The sequence below is a fragment of the Trypanosoma rangeli genome (assembly GCF_003719475.1).
Source record: "Trypanosoma rangeli strain AM80 chromosome Unknown Tra_15.4_contig_00023, whole genome shotgun sequence".
NCBI lineage: Eukaryota > Euglenozoa > Kinetoplastea > Trypanosomatida > Trypanosomatidae > Trypanosoma > Trypanosoma rangeli.
The window spans coordinates 74,935-91,180 of NW_021705767.1; the positions used below are offsets into that span (position 1 = coordinate 74,935).

Sequence of the window (16,246 nt, forward strand, 5' to 3'; positions counted from 1 at the left end):
CGAACTTTGACATGATGGTGAGCTACGGCATCCGCCTCCGCGCCGAAAGCAAGCGGTGCCAAATGGCGATGCTCATCAACCAGGAGAAGGCCAGTTTGTGGAGTAACACGGACATGACCTTTCAGGCGGACATTGCCCTCCACATATCGAAGTTTTATCCGGGCGCCGTGGACAAGATATACGTCTGCAACATGAGCCGGACCCTGGCGGCACTGGCAAAGCCCATCTTTTCCAGGCTCCCCTCGATTGTCTCGGATCGCATTATGATCATATCCGACGCTGAGAGGAAGTCCGGCAAGCTGTTGGAGTACTTTGACGAGAGTGTCCTGCCGGTGGCGCTGGGCGGCAGCAACGACTGTGATCATGAGGAGAACCATGCCAGGTTTGCTGTGACCATCAGGGAGCACTTTGAGCAAATGAAATCCGCCCTGCTCCGTGGCCTCTCAGCGAAGGAGTGGGAACTGACGTGCCTCTTTCCACACGGGCTTCCGGAGGACGCGAACCCGCTTGCTGAGCGGCTGAGAGGCGAGCCGCTTCTCTCCACGTTACACTCTAACGCCTTTGAGGATTCACTTTGGAGCCCTTCTTCACCGGCCATTAACTCCTCTATTGGCGTTGAATCGTTGGATCTGATCACGTGCGACTCGCTTAACGCGGATTGCTTAGTCGCATCCCACAGCGACGGAGGGAGGCATGCCGTGCGTGGGCTGCGCGCTGTTGGGCATTCGTTGACGATAAGTAGTAGGAACTTTGTGGATGATTACGTGGAGCAGTTTGTCCTGCTGGAGTCTTTTTTCCGCAGCAGCATTGCCGAGACGGCGGAGCGCGAGTGGCTGTCTATTTTGCAACGCGAAGTTCCGGCACGTCGCATGCTGCGTGCTGCGGAGCAAAATTTCTGGAAGAACACGCTTTTGTTTCAACGCCTGCCCGTTTTAATACGGCTTATTTCCAAGGGCTCACTTTGGCTGGCGCTCATGGTGATGTCGGTTTACTTTCTCATTGCCACTATTTTTGGAACGCTTTTTCTTTGTTGCGTTATGAATACACTCTTTTTTTCGATATTCATTAGGCCGTACAACATCTTCCCGTACGGCTGCGCCCTGATTGTGACGGTGTGCCAGTGCGTCCTGTTCTGCTCGCGCGGGGTTGAACTGATGCGTCGCACCTACGAAGGTCAACTGATCGACGCCTTCAGGGTGATTGGCCCAAAGGGGCTGCTCTTGCAGGGAGTGTTGTGTATTGCAGCTGTGATTGTTTTTTTTGTGGTCTTCTGCGTTATGGCGTCAAACCACGGCGTGGCTACTGGGATTCAGTACTCCGTTGGAAGTGGATGGGCCGTGGCACTGTGCATTATAGTGCTGTACCACTTCCTGTACGCCTTTGGAATGACAGGGTACCGCAGAAACTCCCGACAAGGCGATACCAGTGTTGCGACGCTGTACTTTTTTCTAGATGTGGATATGGACGAGAATCACAGCACCGTGCAGGATACACCGACCACGGAGGTGGCCGTTGCGTCTGTTGTGGCATTGTCAGCCTTTGTGTGTGGATTTTGCTACTTGCTGCACGGTGCCATCTTCTTCCTTGGTGCGACTGTGATAATGACTTTCCTCGTTGCTATGCTCGCAGTTCTGTTTGCGAACGCTGGTAACAATCTCTCCACAGGCAGCTTGTTAATCGTCGCTGCCCTTTACTCTTGCCTCACATGGTTGACAATAGTCTTTACCTCCGCGGCGCACGGCTGGCGTGGGAATTGGGGCAGATCCTTGGGCGCGCTCTTAACCGTAGCCTTGGTGACAGACGCTGTTATTGTTATTTGTGCATTCATGCCTGTACGGAACCGGGTGGCGCGTCGTTGGATTTTTCGTGCGGCATGGGTGTGGATTGTGATACAGTCCGCTGTCTTCCTCGTTTTTGCATTTCTCACTGACTACCGCATGGGCATCATCACACTTGCGTTTAGCCTTCACTTGGTGTTGTACGAACTGCGGGCGAACTACGGCTCCAGTAACTACGGCGTGGTGCTCACGGTTGCCGTCTTCGTCGCAATGTTACTCTTCTGCGTCTTGGGTGGGTGGCAGACGACACGTGTCCGCTACGACACGCCGGCTAGCCCGTGGCTGCTGTCAAATTACAGCAATAATGCGATAGCGGACTCTGCCTTCCCCGCATATAACCATTTTCCATCATCGCTTCCGGTATGTTGGCCGCGCTTTTCTGCTCACGTGGACATTGTTGGGATGGCGCTCTTTGCGAAGCTGTCGAATGCACGCTCGTTGGACGTCATGCTGACGGACCTCCACGCGTGGTTTCCCAACTTTACGTACATCCACAATTCCAGCTTCTCTTCCTTGTCCTTTTTGCAGACGGAAGTTTTTGAGACCTCGTCCAATGGGTATACCACGACTATTCTCACTCTTAGTCCCAGCGACCACATCTACCCTCTGATGGAGTCCATGACGATCTGGGTAAACGTGGTGGCTCTTTCGCTGCTGTCACCCGTCACACCGCCTCTCTGGTTTATTCAGTTGGTGTCGTACTTGACCGTAGCAGAGAAGTTATCCCCGCTGCTGTGGAAGGCCTCCATCGCCCAGGCCCGGGAAAAGTTGGGTCACTACGTGGCATCTGTTGTGAGCCCAACGCATGAGGTGTTTCTTGTGGGGCACGGCCTTGCTGGTGCAGCCGCCGCTTTTTTTGTTTCGGACATGCCGGAGGAAGTGCATGGTGTGACGTTTGCCTCGCCGCTGAACGCCATTGCGTGGCGTAGTGGCCGTCAGTGGATATCCGATGCGTTGCCTGGCCGCGTCTTGTCTATTGTGTCATCCTCGGCGGTGTTTGCGCTGCGTTGGATGTGGGGAGAGTTGTCGGAGGTGATACCGTGCAGGTCGTTTGCGGGCGAATGCCACAACATTGATTCAATTGTGCGGATGCTGTGGGCGTTTTGCCGTTACAATAAAACACTGCCCATCGATTAGAGGGACCCCGCGGAGCGATTATTATTATTATTTTCTTCTGGACCCCGGTGAGCCAACGAAGTAATTTGGCGAATAATCCATGTGACCAAAGCGAAGCGTAGATCTACTTGGGATACGCAGAAAGAGTGCGTGCCGTGGTGCACAGTAAAGCAGCAGTTTTTTTTTTTGTTTGCTGGTGTTGGTAGACATGAAGGGAGATGTGTGGGGGTGTGCCACTCCCGCCTCTGCGAGTAGTTGTGCGCAAGTCTCTCACACCTTATTTGGTCGGTGGATGCCGCTCTTCACTACATATTATGTGGATGTTGTTTGTTTTTTTGTTTCGCCTTCTCTCTTTGGCTTTGCTTGCACCGTGTTAGTTTCCCACACGCGGCCCGTGGTGCCCACTCCACCGTTTGCTGTGGTGAACTTTATTTGTTTTTTTCTTTGTTAGGCCGCCCCGCCGAGAAGGGCGAAAGGGACGCAGAGAATTGGGCCAAAGGCGTCTCGTACTTTTTGCGCCTTCCGGAGCAGGAGAAGGACGCGATGAGTGGGGCTGCGCCCGTGCGGCGTGTCACGGCGACCTCTGGCGCCGGCTTCAAAGACGCGCTTTTTTCTCCCACCCGAGACACCGCCACGGCAGACGGCAAGTCTACGCGGGGCGGGCGACGGAGGTCTGAGGCGGAACGCCACGGGGTGCCGTCGCTCCAATGCCTTTCCCGCAATTTTGAGTTTCTCTCCCGTGAGGTGAGACAGCTCTCTACACGCGGAGAAGCGGCGTCCTCGCCACCGAGTTTGGCTTTGCCCGAGCAGCAGCAGCAGCGGCCGAAGTTGCCGCTTATTCGCGAGCTCTCAGCAGTGACTCCCAGAATTTTGTCGCGGGTTCGCAACGGTCCGCCTTTCACGTCTCGCACTAGGGCTTTCACGCATTTTGTGGCGTTGGAGGAAAGACCAGTAGCTGTGTCACCTGCAGTGGCGTCAAACAAAAAGGCTTCGGCGGAGAGATGCGTCACAAGTGATTCACGGCGGCCTTTGTCAGGAACACGAGCCGCAACCTCCTCCGGGAGCACGCGAGGAGGCCGCATTCGTGTGGTGGTACGCAAGCGCCCCATGGAGCCTGGTGACACGGGGACGGATGCTGTCTTGGTGAACTCCCCTTGGGTGCACGTCTCCGTCAAGAGGCGACGCGTTGATCTCACCGACTACGAGGATGTAAACGACTTTATGTTTGACTCCGTCTTTGCGGAGGACACGACGAACGCCCATTTATTTGACAGCTGCGGCAACGACCTGATTGTCACAGCACTCGCCGGCGGCAGCGCCTCATGCTTTGCGTACGGCCAAACTGGTAGTGGCAAGACGCACACGATGCAGGGGAATCAGCAGGAAAAGGGACTGTACCTTTTAGCCGCGGTGGAGTTGTTCATGCGACTCCCGCCAGAGCACGAGGTGCACGTCGCCCTGTACGAAATTTACAGCAACTCCCTTTTCGATCTGCTGAACGGCCGCGTCCCAGTCACGCTGCGGGAGGACCACCACCACCGGATGAATATCTGCGGCCTGTCGTGGCACAACATTGCCTCCGCGGAGGCGCTGCAGTTGCTCATTGGCAGGGGCACCTACCAACGCCGCACCGGCAGCACAAGCGCGAATGAATGCTCCAGTCGCTCCCACGCCGTCTTGACAATCCGCATCCTTCACCGCCGTGACGCATCGTTTTGTGGAACGCTGAACTTCGTCGACCTCGCCGGCAGCGAACGGGCGTCGGACACGGCGGCGGAAGACCAGCAGACACGCCGGGAGGGGGCGGAGATTAACAAATCGCTGCTGGCACTGAAGGAGTGCATCCGGGCGCTGGATGAGAAGAAGAAGCATGTGCCGTTCCGCGGCTCAAAACTGACAGAGATACTTCGTGACAGTTTTATGGGGAATAGCCGGACTGTGATGATAGCAAATATCTCTGCCTCCTCCTGTAACTACGAGCACACGGTGAATACACTTCGGTACGCCTTCCGCGTCAAAGGCCTTAGTGTGGCCAGTGTCGTTCCGAGTAAGGCGCGTAACGCGCCGCGGCCGGTGCGTCAGAATGTCTGTGACTTTTCGGAGCTGCTGAATTTTACCAATGACACAGCGGAGGATGCGCCGACGCAACGAGCAGCCACGCCGTTGAGGTGTAGAACTCATCCACACGGGGTGGGCTCCCAAGTGTCTGGAAATCGCAGCCGCAGACCAAATATGAGCCACCCGAATGCGCAGGGCAGTAACATGATTGTGTCTCCGCCTCACGGGATGTTGCTTGCCAATGAGAACACCCCCCGTATGAACCTCCATGCGATGGCGCATGAAAAAGTATTGAATTTGATTCCCCTGGACAAGTTGCGGGAGAAGCTTTCGAATACAGACGACATCAGTGCACCGGGCAGCGCCGACGCGTTGGCGAGCCCAAGTGGTGGAACGACGGAGCAGCAGCAGGTTTTGGAGATTGTCAATCAAGTGGTGGATGTGTTGAAGCTTGAGATGGAGCCCTTGCTCATGAGGGGTGTACGGAGGCGTGATTGTCTTATCAGGAAGCTTCGCAGCGAAAACATTGCTCTGCGGGCAATAATTGCAACACTGGGGAAGAGGGCGGAGGAGTGCAAGTATTGCAGGCGACAGTTGGGGGAAACATTGGCGGCGCCCATAACGTTATAGCCGCCAACTGTGTCTGGCGGTGCTTGTATGTGCGTGTTATATATTTTATTTATTTTTTCTACTTAACACTCTCGAATCACTTGGTGCTTTTGGTGTGGTGCACCACTAGTTGAGGGTCTTTTGACTCTCTCTGTTTTGTTTTTTGCCTTAGCGCATTTTCCGGTGGCACGTCTTGACCACAGCTTCGTGTGATAATCTCCCTCGTTCCGTTGACGTTGGCCGGATGGAAGGAGTGCTGCGGGTGGATGCACCCATTTTTTATGACGCCTATTTTCCCTGTTGCGCATGTCTTTCTGTCTGTCTGTGTCTGCGTGCGTGTGTTTATGCATCAGACGTCGTATATGTTGCTTTCTTCGTGTGCGGTGTTATTGCTCTTCTGCGTACGTGACAACTACGGAGCGCGTCGCTTAGCCGGAGACACACCCCTGCGGTGGACGTTCACGTCTTCCTTGTCGCTGCTTTGTCTTGGTTTGACATGAGTCTGGCAGCGGTGGTGGGGATTGTCGAGCCTCTGCCACTCCCCCCACTACGGTGAAAAGAAGAGTTAATGAGACGAGGGGCTTGTGGGCGGCTGGGGCAGTCCTGTGCGATAGCTCAGTAAACATGATGCGTTTCTTTTTTTTTTTTTATGGGGTGCGTGTGGAAAACCGTGCAGCATCTCTGCTTGTGCCGAGCCGTTTTCGGAAGGGATACACGGGACGACAGATGTTGAGGCGTGCACGAGATACAGGCACATTCATACATACACGCACATGTGTAACGTTGGATGCACCTTCTACCTCAGAATGGATTGTGTTTGTGTGGTGGTGGTGGTGGGGCATTTGCTCGGCGTTGGCAGGCCTTTGCATCCACCTCTTCTCCCTCTCCCCTCCTCCCTGCGCCACCGCTTCACCTCCGAGGTCGTCCTTCCCAGCACTGGGAGCAGACACCCGCTAGAGCGGAAATGGATCCGTGGCGCAGTGGAGGGGCAAAAAAGGATAAATTTATATCTGTGGGTTTGTTGTTGCGGGATGGTGGGGAGTTGTGCAGCGTGGAAGAGCACGTTTTTATTTCTCTCTCCCTTCCTCCAACTCCGTTTTTGCTCTTGTGTGTATCTGGCACCCTTCCCGCCCCTCTCCCTCCGAACACCGCAACTTGTGGAGGCGTGCAGAAGCAGGCGTCTTGGCGTGACGCCGAGCTTCGTTCGTAGACTTTTGGTCTTCCGTTCCGCGCCCTCACGCAGAAGCCAAACAGGAGGGTGGTGGTTTATGCGCCAGACAACCGTTTTTTTTTTGCTGGTTTGCGTCCTATTTTGTCGGCCTTTTCCACCTTGGCCTCCTGTCGCTGCGCAGGGCGCCACTGGACCATTCATTGTTGTTGTTTTTTCTGCTTTTTTGCTTCCTTTGTGGATCGCTCGCTTTTGTTCTCTTCCTTTTGCTCCTGCGTGAACTACTTTTTTTTCTTTTTTTTTTTGCAGTACCGCAATGAAGGGTGGAAATTTCGAGAGGGATGCGTGGCTGGTGAGTTTGCAGCTCTTCCTGGACGTGCGGCTGCGAACCGTGCCGTTTCACGTGGCTTCGCGCAGTCGTCCCGGCGTCTCTGTCCCATTGCCGGTTCCCAACACGCAGCACATCATTGACGGTGTCATGTGGAGCGTGCGTGACCACGCGGCGTGGGCGCCGGACGCCTGGCTGACGATTCAGAATCATCTCCACGGCTGCTCGCAGCGCCACACTCAGCTGGTGGAGCGGCTCTCACAGACGCACGCGCCCACAAATTTACAGGATGGCGAGGAGGTGGAGCGGGGGCGTCTTTACTCTAGTCACGCGTGTGTGCAGGACCTCTACGTTGCCTTCTGCGTCGTGGACGCCTTCCTGCGCCACGTTGCGGGGGAGTCGCTATCGACTGCACGAGAGGCTGTTGAAAAAGAGCTGCCGCGTCTTGTGGCGGATCACATGCCCATCTGGCAGCCCGCACGCAGCCAATACACACACGATGCCATTGAGGACTGCCGGCTGCTCTTTCTGGACTTGCTGCGCTCTTGGGCGGTGACGAAGCTGCTGCGTCCCGACACGCACCGTCGGATTGAAGAGCACGTGCGGTATAAACTAAAAACGCTACGGCACAATGCCGCGACTTACGAGGGCGACAAGAACGTTGATCGCCGCCCATCAGAGGCAGTCAGCGCCGGGCTGCGTGTGCTGCTTGCTGGCACAGGGCCGGCGCAGGAGCTGACACCTGCGCCGTCGACGCCGGCACTCGCCACCATTGATGTTGTGCGCCGGAACATGCGGGAGTTTGTCGTTGCTATTTTTCCGTCGCACCGCTCTGATGCAGGGAAGAAGCGCTGTGCCCACTGCGGTGCTGTGTTCAAGACGCTTGCCGCAAAGAGTGCGCACTACCGCTACCACTTCTACAACCGCAGTTATCTGACGGGGGAGAAAATTGTTCGCTTGCCGTACCCCACGCTTCAGGACTACGTTGCTCACGAGGTGAACTCGCGCGTCACCGGGGACTTTGTCAGAATCACGGAGGGTCTTTTGGACGTCCTCCGTGTGCCAGACAAGCGGACAGTGCACGTGCGAAGGGAGAAACGAGAAAAAAAGTCCTCGTGAGAGGGGATGCGTGTGTGTGTGTGTATTGTTGTGTTTTTGGGCATTTTTTCCCCTTGCCTTGTCTGCATGTCTGCTTGGCTGCGTGTGGCAGCTGCGTTTATTAACAGCGGCAACAACAGGGGAGTTGACTTCTTTCCTCTTGTTGATTTTTTGTGGTGTTCTCACTTTGCCTGTGCTTCTCTCTCTCTTTGTGTGTGTGTGTGGTTCCATCAGGGTCTGAGAGAGTATCCGCCGCCTTTCTACCCTCTCCCTTTTTGTGTTTCCGCCTTTTTTTTAAAAAAAAATCTTCTTTGCATTTCCGCGTCCGCATGAATCGCTGGGTTTTGCACATGCAACCGAAGCACACACATGAGTGATGCGGCGAACCCTCACAACGAAGCGCAGCGCACTCGCTGTGCTTGGCCTGGATGAGCGGGTGTGTTACTCCGAGGCGGAGGTGAAGGCGGCGTATCGTCGACAAGTCAAAATTTTGCACCCCGACGCAGGCGGCAGCGCGTCGCGTTTTTGCGAGTTGCATGACGCGTACTGTTCATTGTGCGGCGGTCGCAAGTCCACCGACGCGACGTCTGAAACGTGCGATGGGAGCCCATTTTACACTAACGCCCATTCGCAGTGGTGTAGTGGCCGTTACGACGAGGGTAGTTGCGGTGAGGCTTTTGCGCGCGGTGCCTCCCGTAGTAGTGACGGTGATTTTGGCGTGGGATGGGACGACGACGGGCGATACGCAAACCGGTCGACCCGCGACTTTTACCGCCCGTATACCTCAAACCCCTTTGCTCATGGCTACACCGACGAGGAAGTTGTAGAGGCGAAACGACGGAATGGGTGGCGTGTGGCGTGGGTGGTGCTGAAGCACGGACTCCTCTGGGGCGGCCTGGCGTACCTCCTCTTTGTTTGCTGGTGCGAGAACCGCATACAACGCGCTATTGAGGCCCGCAATGGCGGCTACGTGGACCCGGCGTACTGGGAGAAGCTGAAGGGAGACGAGAGGCGTGGGTATCCCCCGATGGTGCAACTGCACTGGACGGATGCGAGCAATGAGGAGTTTAAGCGGGCGTGGAACAACGGCCTTGAGGCGCAGCGGCGGCGGGGATCGCCGTTTGGGGGCGGGGGCGGCTACGCAAGCCGTTCGGTGGCGGTGACGTTTCAGGGTCGCCCGTTCACTGCAACGGGTGTTCGCGGCGCTCGCACCGGCGTCTGGAAGACTGCGGCGACGTATGAGAGCGACGAGCACTGCGAGCTGGACGACGTGGAGAGTGACTGAAATCAACCCGCACAAAGCAGCACAGGGAATTGTGGTGGTGCGCTGTGCGTGCGTGCGTGTGTGTGGCGGTCGAACGCTTCCCCTCTCAAGCAGCTACAAGAACAAGACAAAAAGTAGTAGTCGTTTGATGTTTTTTTTTTTAGTTTTTTTTCTTTGCGACGATGTCTTTTGAGAGTTAAGGTGGAGAGTACCGTTTGTCTTTTCCAACAGTTTTGGGTGGCTGCCTCTGCGGCTTTTGCCGCGTCTGTCGCTCTTTTTTGTTATTGGCGGCTTCTCTCCGCCTTTCACTTCTTCATGTGCGTGCGCCTTAATTATTATTTTTCTCGTACCGTCTGTGTGTGCGCCCTTCTCGCTCCGTCGCCCCCTCTTCGCCCGAGGAGGTAGTACCAACAGCACAAGGTCTAGCACACACATACTCCGGCGCAGCCAAGGGGAATTCCTGTACGCATTGGCTTGTCTACAAAGCCGTCAACACTTTTAGGCAAACGTTGTGGGAGATATGAGTCGGAAGGTGGGCGCGCAGATTAAACGGTTCTTCCAGGAGAACGCCACGACACCCGAGAACAGGACCAGCGAGGAGAAATGGTCATCAAGCGAGGGCGGCAGCGTGTTAAGCTGGCTGGCGCAACGATCTCTCCAGCAGCCATCGCGAGGAGCGATTGACTACCTCAGCAAGGCCCGCTCGTCCGAAAATCCACCGGCCGTGGCCCAGAGCTTCGTGCCGAAGCCGCGCTCTCAGCAGCAGCCGCAGCAGCAGCAACAACAACAACAGCAACAGCAACAGCAACAGCCGCAGCAGCAACAACAACAACCGTCCATGGGGTCCACCGCGAAGGCCTCGCGTGTGTTGCCCGCAGCGGCGCTGGGAGGCCAAGTTGTCCAGCAGGTGAGGGTGGGCGATACAATCATCGTTCCTGGCGAAACCTTCTCGGCAGGGGGCCAACGAGATCAACCGCAACTGCGCGTGGCGACAAGCGAAAGGAGTTACCGGGGGCGAGGTCGTCGCGAGACGAAGGAAGAGCGCCTCAAGCGGCGCTTTGAAAAGATGGCGGAAGAGGCGCAAAAGCGGCACGAGGAGGCACTTCGTGCGGATCCGGAGTATCAGAAAAAGTACCAAACCTATCAAGAGCTCCAGGCGGCTCAGCACGAGGCGCATACGGGTTTTCTTGAGCGCTATGCCCATCAGGAGCACCTGAATCTTAACAATGCGGTCATTGAACGTCTTGACATCCCGGTGATTCTTGAGCTTATTGAGCAGCACGATGTCACCTTCATTTGCACGGATACGGGCAGCGGCAAGAGCACATTGGTCCCTAAAGCGCTTCTGGAGCTGTCCCAACACACGCGGGTTGTTACCACCCAGCCGCGCCGCACAGCCACCATTTCCATTGCGTCAAGAGTTGCCACACTGCGACGCGAAAACGTGGGTGAGGATGTTGGATATTGGATCCGTGGCGACAAGCGAGGCGATGATCAGACACGACTGTGGTACATGACAAGCTACACGCTCCTGCTGCACTTGCTAAATAATCCTCTGAACCCCCCCTTTACGCACATTGTTCTCGACGAGTTTCACGAGCGGCAGCCGGACATTGAGGTGACCGTGGCCCTGCTGCGCCTTTGCCTTTTGAAACAAACCTCAAACTTTAAACTCATCCTCATGAGCGCTACGCTTAATACCGCGGACTGGGAGGAGTACTTCACAGGGCTCAAGGTGGCAACATACAAGCAAAGCGAGCCTGAGCATCCAATTCATGATTACTTCATGGAGGACGTCTGCGCGTTGACAGGAATGCGGTATAGTGGGCCATTGGATATCCTGAAACGTAACGTGGGCTTCGCACTGCTAGAAGAGCACATGACCATTGCGCAAAACCTTATCATCTATCTTAACCTCTATGCGGACCCGCAACACGCCGTATTGGTCTTCTTACCGGGCTACGCGCAGGTGGAGCAGTTCCAGCTGTGGCTCGAGAGAAATATGCCTAAGCCAGTCGATGTTGTGCCATGGCATAGCTCGGTGGAGCTTTCCGTCATTGAAGGCGCTATACGCCGTCGGGACTTGTATCGTCAGAAGATTTACCTGGCGACAGATATTGCGGAGGTTTCCATCACGCTGCCAGATGTTGTCTTTGTGATTGACTTGGTGCTGGTGAAGCGTCCGAAGATTAACCGGGAGGATCCCGCCACCGTGCTGCACCCTCCACTGACGATGCAGTGGATTTCAAAGGGAAGTGTGGCACAGCGACGCGGTCGCATTGGTCGTGTGCAGCAGGGCTTCTACTTTTGTCTGCTTCCCTCCTCTGCCGTTGCGTCTCTTCCCGATCACGCCAACCCACCCATTGAAAACACCCGTATTGACGAACTCTCTCTGCACTGCCTGCAGCTTGTGTCGAACCCAGTGGCGATATTTAGCATATGCCACGGCCAACCGCTTTTGGAGACTATCACGGTCTCCATGGATACCTTGTCTCATCTGGGATGTATTATTAACAAGAAGGATCCTCTGGCAGGGGGCGAGCGCATTTCCGAAATTCATTCCAACAGCCAGTGGAGCCCGTTGGTGCTCGAGGCGGCGAGGGATGTCGTTCTCGCAGAAGTCGATCAATACGATTGCACATTTATTGGTCGAATCCTGCAGCTCATCCCAGTCTCCCCGCAGGCTGGAATGCTTGTCTTTTACGGTATTTTGACAGGACTTGAGTCACTCATGATACTGGCAGCGGCGGTCACAAGCAGTCATTCACCGTTTGCTCCAAACCCACATGAGCAGCAGCGGCGAAAACGTGACAGGCTTCCGCAAGCCATGGAAGAGACGGAAAACGTCATGCGTGACATGTGTTGTGGCCTACGCAGCGATGTTGTGGCGGTCATGAAGGCCGTTCTTAACTTCCGCGTGTGCGTCAGCGAGAGCGGCGACGATGCCGCACGCGTGCGTCAATGGTGCCTTGACCACCACCTCAGCCAGGAAAAGCTGAGGAGCATTCTGGACCTCGAGCAGCACATCAAGTATGAGCTGGCCAACTTTATTCCCTTTCGCGACGTTGTGGACCCGCAGGAGCTTGTTGTGCAGCTTGAGAAGATTGCGCCGATTGTTCTTGTCATGTCGAACGTAGCCTTTGCCTCTCAGTCGCTGGAGGTGACAACGGAGGGCAACACCTACACGAACTCCGTGGAGACTGCGGTGGGTGTCTTCACCGACACCACCGCCGTGCCGGACATTCGCTCGCCGAGCTGCCTGCGCTGGCAGGAAGGCGACATTGTCGTTCCAGTGCAGCTCTCTTGTCTCGGCAACCGCATGCTCGCCAGCTTCGCGACTGCCATTGCATCGCACAAGCAGTTTTGGCTATCGCTGCTCTTGCTGACCCACCGGGTCCACTACGCAGCATTCGCTGACGACGATGGCGCCTTTTACGTCTTCTCCGTGAAGTACCACAGCATGACGCGGTACGTGGAGACGGACGCGCAGACGGGGTATGCGGTGCTTCACTTTCGGCGGCTCCTCAGTCTGGCGTGCCAGACGCTGCGACTTCAACATGAGCATCAGGAGATGTACGACGACGAGTTCACCGCACTGCTGCATCGCTACGGGCTGAAGCCTCTGTTGGAAGCACAGCGGGACGTCATCACAACCATGGCGGCCTTCCTAAATAACACGGAGCACATTACCGTGGACGAGGTGGAACACGACGAGGAGGACCTTGACGAGGTTTCCATGATAACTCTGGCGCTCCCGCAGCCGAAGGAGGACTGACGGCGCAATAATTATTTTACAAACAAACGACGCGAGTACACGCAACCGCAAGGTGAACAAAACGAAAAGGATGATGAGAGGAAAAGGAAGCAAAAAAAAAACAACAACAACGCATGCGCGCGGACGGAGCCACGTAGAGACGCCAAACTCTGCTGTGTGCTTTGTTTGGGTGTACTGCTGTGAACTATTTGAACATGCTGGGTGCGCGCCGGTTGCCGTGGCGCAGATAAATATAGATATCTGCATCCGCACGCACGAACGCGCGCGTTGTGTCCCCCGTGGGCCGTGGGGTGCGGCGTGTGGCGGTGGGTCAACGTCCCTCTCGACGCCTTTTCTCTTTCTTTCCTTATGTTCCTTTTTTCCCCCCCTTCCGTGCTGATGTGCCTTGCACATTCCTTTAGTTCTACATGGCGGGCGGAAGGGAGGGGGCGTCGAGGCGCCGACGTGATGCCCGCAGGAAGGAAGCGAGCGCATGTTGGGGCGGGTTCGCCAACCGCCAATGGATCCTTTTGCGAAAGGCGCTGCCTTCTTCACCTGGACTCTCGGGAAGACGCAGAAGGACTTTTTTTGGCACTACTTTGAAAAGAAACCGACGCGCTTCTCGCACGGGGAGTCAGCGCACTTTACTGAGCTGCCGCTTGCAGTGCCGGCTGTGAGGTGGTCAACAGAAGTCATGCTTCAGCTTGCGGCCGAGAAGTCGCCGCCGCACGCAACCGACGTCAACATCGTCTGCTTTGACGCGGCGCAGAAGAAACGCGTTTTTTTTTTTTTTTTGGGAGGAGGGGGGCGGCATTCTGACGGAAAACGATATGCGACGCTGCATGCGAGAGGGATGATCCGTGAGGTTTTTGCGTCCACAAGAGCGCGCCGCCGAGAACTCCGCGGTGCTCGTGCGTATGGAAGAAATATTTGGCTGCTTTTGCGGGCTGAACAGCTACTGGACGCCGGCAAACAGTCGGGGATTTGCGCCACACTACGACGATGTGGATGCCTTTCTGCTGCAGCTTGAAGGCTAAAAGGAGTGGCGCCTGTACGACCCACCCCCGAGAAGCTTCCCAAGCCACGGCAGACACTTCGCCTCGTTCCTGGCGATGTACTGTACATGCCCGTGGTACAGAGCATCAGGGACGGACCTGCATCCACGCCCACTCGCTGCACGTAACCTTTTTGGAAAGCCAAGTGAATGCGTGGGGGGACTTGACGAAACACACCATCACCCACGTTGTGGATAAGTTAGCGGCAAACCACATTCACTGACGGGAGGCACCACCAAAGACAGTGGGCGCCGCATATCACCCGGCGTTTTGCGGAGAGACCCGTCTCTCCGCACTGACGGAAAAACAACAAAAACGTCGCCTCATGCTGCAGTTGGCTTTTCAACAGATGGAAGCCGACATCTTCGATCACCTGTGGGACGAAGAGATTATGGATGAGTGCTGTGGCATGTGCGTGCGACAAACTTTGGCGAAGCAACAGCCGTTGCCATCTTCTATTGTCTGCAGCACACAACGCACGGCTCCCATCAAACTCAACTCGATTATTTGTCCACTAGCCCCCCATTGTGCACGGCTGCTGCTTGATTTTGCAGGGGGCGTATGCATACCACTGCTGTGTCATCTCATCTGTATGCCTTGCCTCGCCGTGCCGAAGGGTTTGCCGCGTTTTGAAGTGGGCGTTGCTCCTGCCATCGCGACCGTATTGGCGGTGTCTGCGTGAGGCGTGTGCGTGTCTGACTTACCGGTTTTTTCCTTTGGTAACGCTGTCGACATTCTTGCGAATCGACTAACGCCGGTGGAGGCCCTGCACGACGCAGGCATCCCGCTGTACTGTAGTTCGCTACAAACTGCCTTACACCTTCTCTCTCCCCCCCCCCCACACCACACACACGTGTCACACTCCTTCCATCGGTCCATATTTTTACGTGCCGTGTGTCTTCTCGAATTAATTTGGCGGCCTGCGCGCCAGCCCCGAAGAGTGGGAAACTGCGGTGAAGGGGCAGGAAGCGTATATCACCCCCATCACGCAGTCACGCAGGAGGAGCGCTGTGAGGTGCTCTCCTCCCTGCCCTTGGAAAGGACAGCAACAACAAAAGTGACGCACCGAGAAGAACAAATTTATACACTAATAGCGACACGAAAAGAAAAACAACAACAACGAATCTACAATACATCAAGAGGAACGGGGTTGCCTACCAGGAGGTGTCTTAGGTTATGTTGCAACTGTGAGAGGCTTTGCGTTTCTTTATTTGCGTAGATGTGCTCTTGTGTGCAGCGCTTGTACAACTCGAGGGGAAACTCCGCTAACACTCTTGGGAAGCATGGCTTTTGCACGTCCTCAATATCCATCCCGTGTCTTTGCCGAGGCGCCTGCGTAGTTGGAGAATTTGGTAGACGTGGTTTTTTTCTTCTCACACTCTGCACGTTGGCTGGTTCTTGCGATTCTCGGCCGGTATTTGTGGCGACTTGTGCGGTGTCTGGTGTGTGCTCGTGTGTGCGGTTGCTCTTACCTTCTTCTCTGCCTATCTGTCTATGTGTGTTAGCTCCATTTCTTTTGGATGGGGCCGTTCTGTCCTTATGTTTCTTGTTGTTTACTCCCCTCCATGTTGTTTTCTGTGCTTCAGAGTCGTTATGAACGTGGACGTTATAGATGCGACGGCGGAGGCACTTCCGCTGGAGCTGCTGAACGCAACAAACAAGGAGCTGACGGCGCAGCTGTCGCGCCACGAGCAGCTGTGCGATGATAAGGTACGTGAGATAGAAGACCTGCGGCGGCGGCTACAGTTCATGAAGGAGCATCTCAGCAACGTGCGCGGGGAGGTCGTGAACACCCAGAGCCTGGTGGAGTGCAAGCGGCGTGAGGTGGAGTCGGGGACGCACATGTACCGCCTTCTCGACCGCGAGTGCGGCCGGCTGAAGCAGGGGAAAGCGCAGATGCAGGCGCAGCATGCGGAGGTGCAGGAGCGGCTTCTGGCGGTGCAGAACTGCATCTTCCA

At 55.7% G+C, this 16,246-nt stretch overlaps 9 protein-coding genes across 9 annotated transcripts in view, besides 5 other annotated features; all 9 read left to right on the forward strand.

The window, feature by feature from the left end:
• TraAM80_01190 (uncharacterized protein) overlaps positions 1-10 on the forward strand; it is a gene marked incomplete at both ends in the record, with an annotated part of 837 nt that extends 827 nt beyond the window's left edge. Inside the window, one exon of the mRNA XM_029378243.1 lies at positions 1-10. This exon is cut by the window's left edge and continues 827 nt beyond it. Coding sequence (XP_029241957.1) covers positions 1-10 — 10 coding nt within the window.
• Positions 11-14: 4 nt separating this feature from the next.
• On the forward strand, positions 15-2,975 carry TraAM80_01191 (uncharacterized protein; the record flags this gene model as incomplete). The annotated part of the gene is made up of 1 exon (XM_029378244.1): positions 15-2,975. One exon carries the CDS (start codon positions 15-17, stop codon positions 2,973-2,975), a length of 2,961 nt encoding a protein of 986 aa, XP_029241958.1.
• Positions 2,976-3,497: 522 nt separating this feature from the next.
• On the forward strand, positions 3,498-5,642 carry TraAM80_01192 (mitotic centromere-associated kinesin (MCAK); the record flags this gene model as incomplete). Its single annotated transcript, XM_029378245.1, has 1 exon — positions 3,498-5,642. One exon carries the CDS (start codon positions 3,498-3,500, stop codon positions 5,640-5,642), a length of 2,145 nt encoding a protein of 714 aa, XP_029241959.1.
• A 792-nt stretch (positions 5,643-6,434) lies between these two features.
• Positions 6,435-6,458: a microsatellite.
• A 616-nt stretch (positions 6,459-7,074) lies between these two features.
• Positions 7,075-7,094: a microsatellite.
• An 11-nt stretch (positions 7,095-7,105) lies between these two features.
• On the forward strand, positions 7,106-8,236 carry TraAM80_01193 (uncharacterized protein; the record flags this gene model as incomplete). Its single annotated transcript, XM_029378246.1, has 1 exon — positions 7,106-8,236. The coding sequence occupies one exon, from the start codon at positions 7,106-7,108 to the stop codon at positions 8,234-8,236; it is 1,131 nt and encodes a 376-aa protein (XP_029241960.1).
• A 7-nt stretch (positions 8,237-8,243) lies between these two features.
• Positions 8,244-8,270: a microsatellite.
• A 321-nt stretch (positions 8,271-8,591) lies between these two features.
• TraAM80_01194 (putative chaperone DNAJ protein) lies at positions 8,592-9,500 on the forward strand (the record flags this gene model as incomplete). Its single annotated transcript, XM_029378247.1, has 1 exon — positions 8,592-9,500. One exon carries the CDS (start codon positions 8,592-8,594, stop codon positions 9,498-9,500), a length of 909 nt encoding a protein of 302 aa, XP_029241961.1.
• A 31-nt stretch (positions 9,501-9,531) lies between these two features.
• Positions 9,532-9,563: a microsatellite.
• A 67-nt stretch (positions 9,564-9,630) lies between these two features.
• Positions 9,631-9,655: a microsatellite.
• A 344-nt stretch (positions 9,656-9,999) lies between these two features.
• TraAM80_01195 (putative ATP-dependent RNA helicase) lies at positions 10,000-13,254 on the forward strand (the record flags this gene model as incomplete). Its single annotated transcript, XM_029378248.1, has 1 exon — positions 10,000-13,254. One exon carries the CDS (start codon positions 10,000-10,002, stop codon positions 13,252-13,254), a length of 3,255 nt encoding a protein of 1,084 aa, XP_029241962.1.
• A 472-nt stretch (positions 13,255-13,726) lies between these two features.
• On the forward strand, positions 13,727-14,263 carry TraAM80_01196 (lysine-specific demethylase NO66; the record flags this gene model as incomplete). The annotated part of the gene is made up of 1 exon (XM_029378249.1): positions 13,727-14,263. The coding sequence occupies one exon, from the start codon at positions 13,727-13,729 to the stop codon at positions 14,261-14,263; it is 537 nt and encodes a 178-aa protein (XP_029241963.1).
• A 350-nt stretch (positions 14,264-14,613) lies between these two features.
• Positions 14,614-14,970, forward strand: TraAM80_01197 (uncharacterized protein; the record flags this gene model as incomplete). The annotated part of the gene is made up of 1 exon (XM_029378250.1): positions 14,614-14,970. The coding sequence occupies one exon, from the start codon at positions 14,614-14,616 to the stop codon at positions 14,968-14,970; it is 357 nt and encodes a 118-aa protein (XP_029241964.1).
• A 911-nt stretch (positions 14,971-15,881) lies between these two features.
• TraAM80_01198 (uncharacterized protein) lies at positions 15,882-16,246 on the forward strand (the record flags this gene model as incomplete). The annotated part of the gene is made up of 1 exon (XM_029378251.1): positions 15,882-16,246. A coding segment is annotated over one exon (365 nt), but the record flags the coding sequence as incomplete, so codon positions are not given.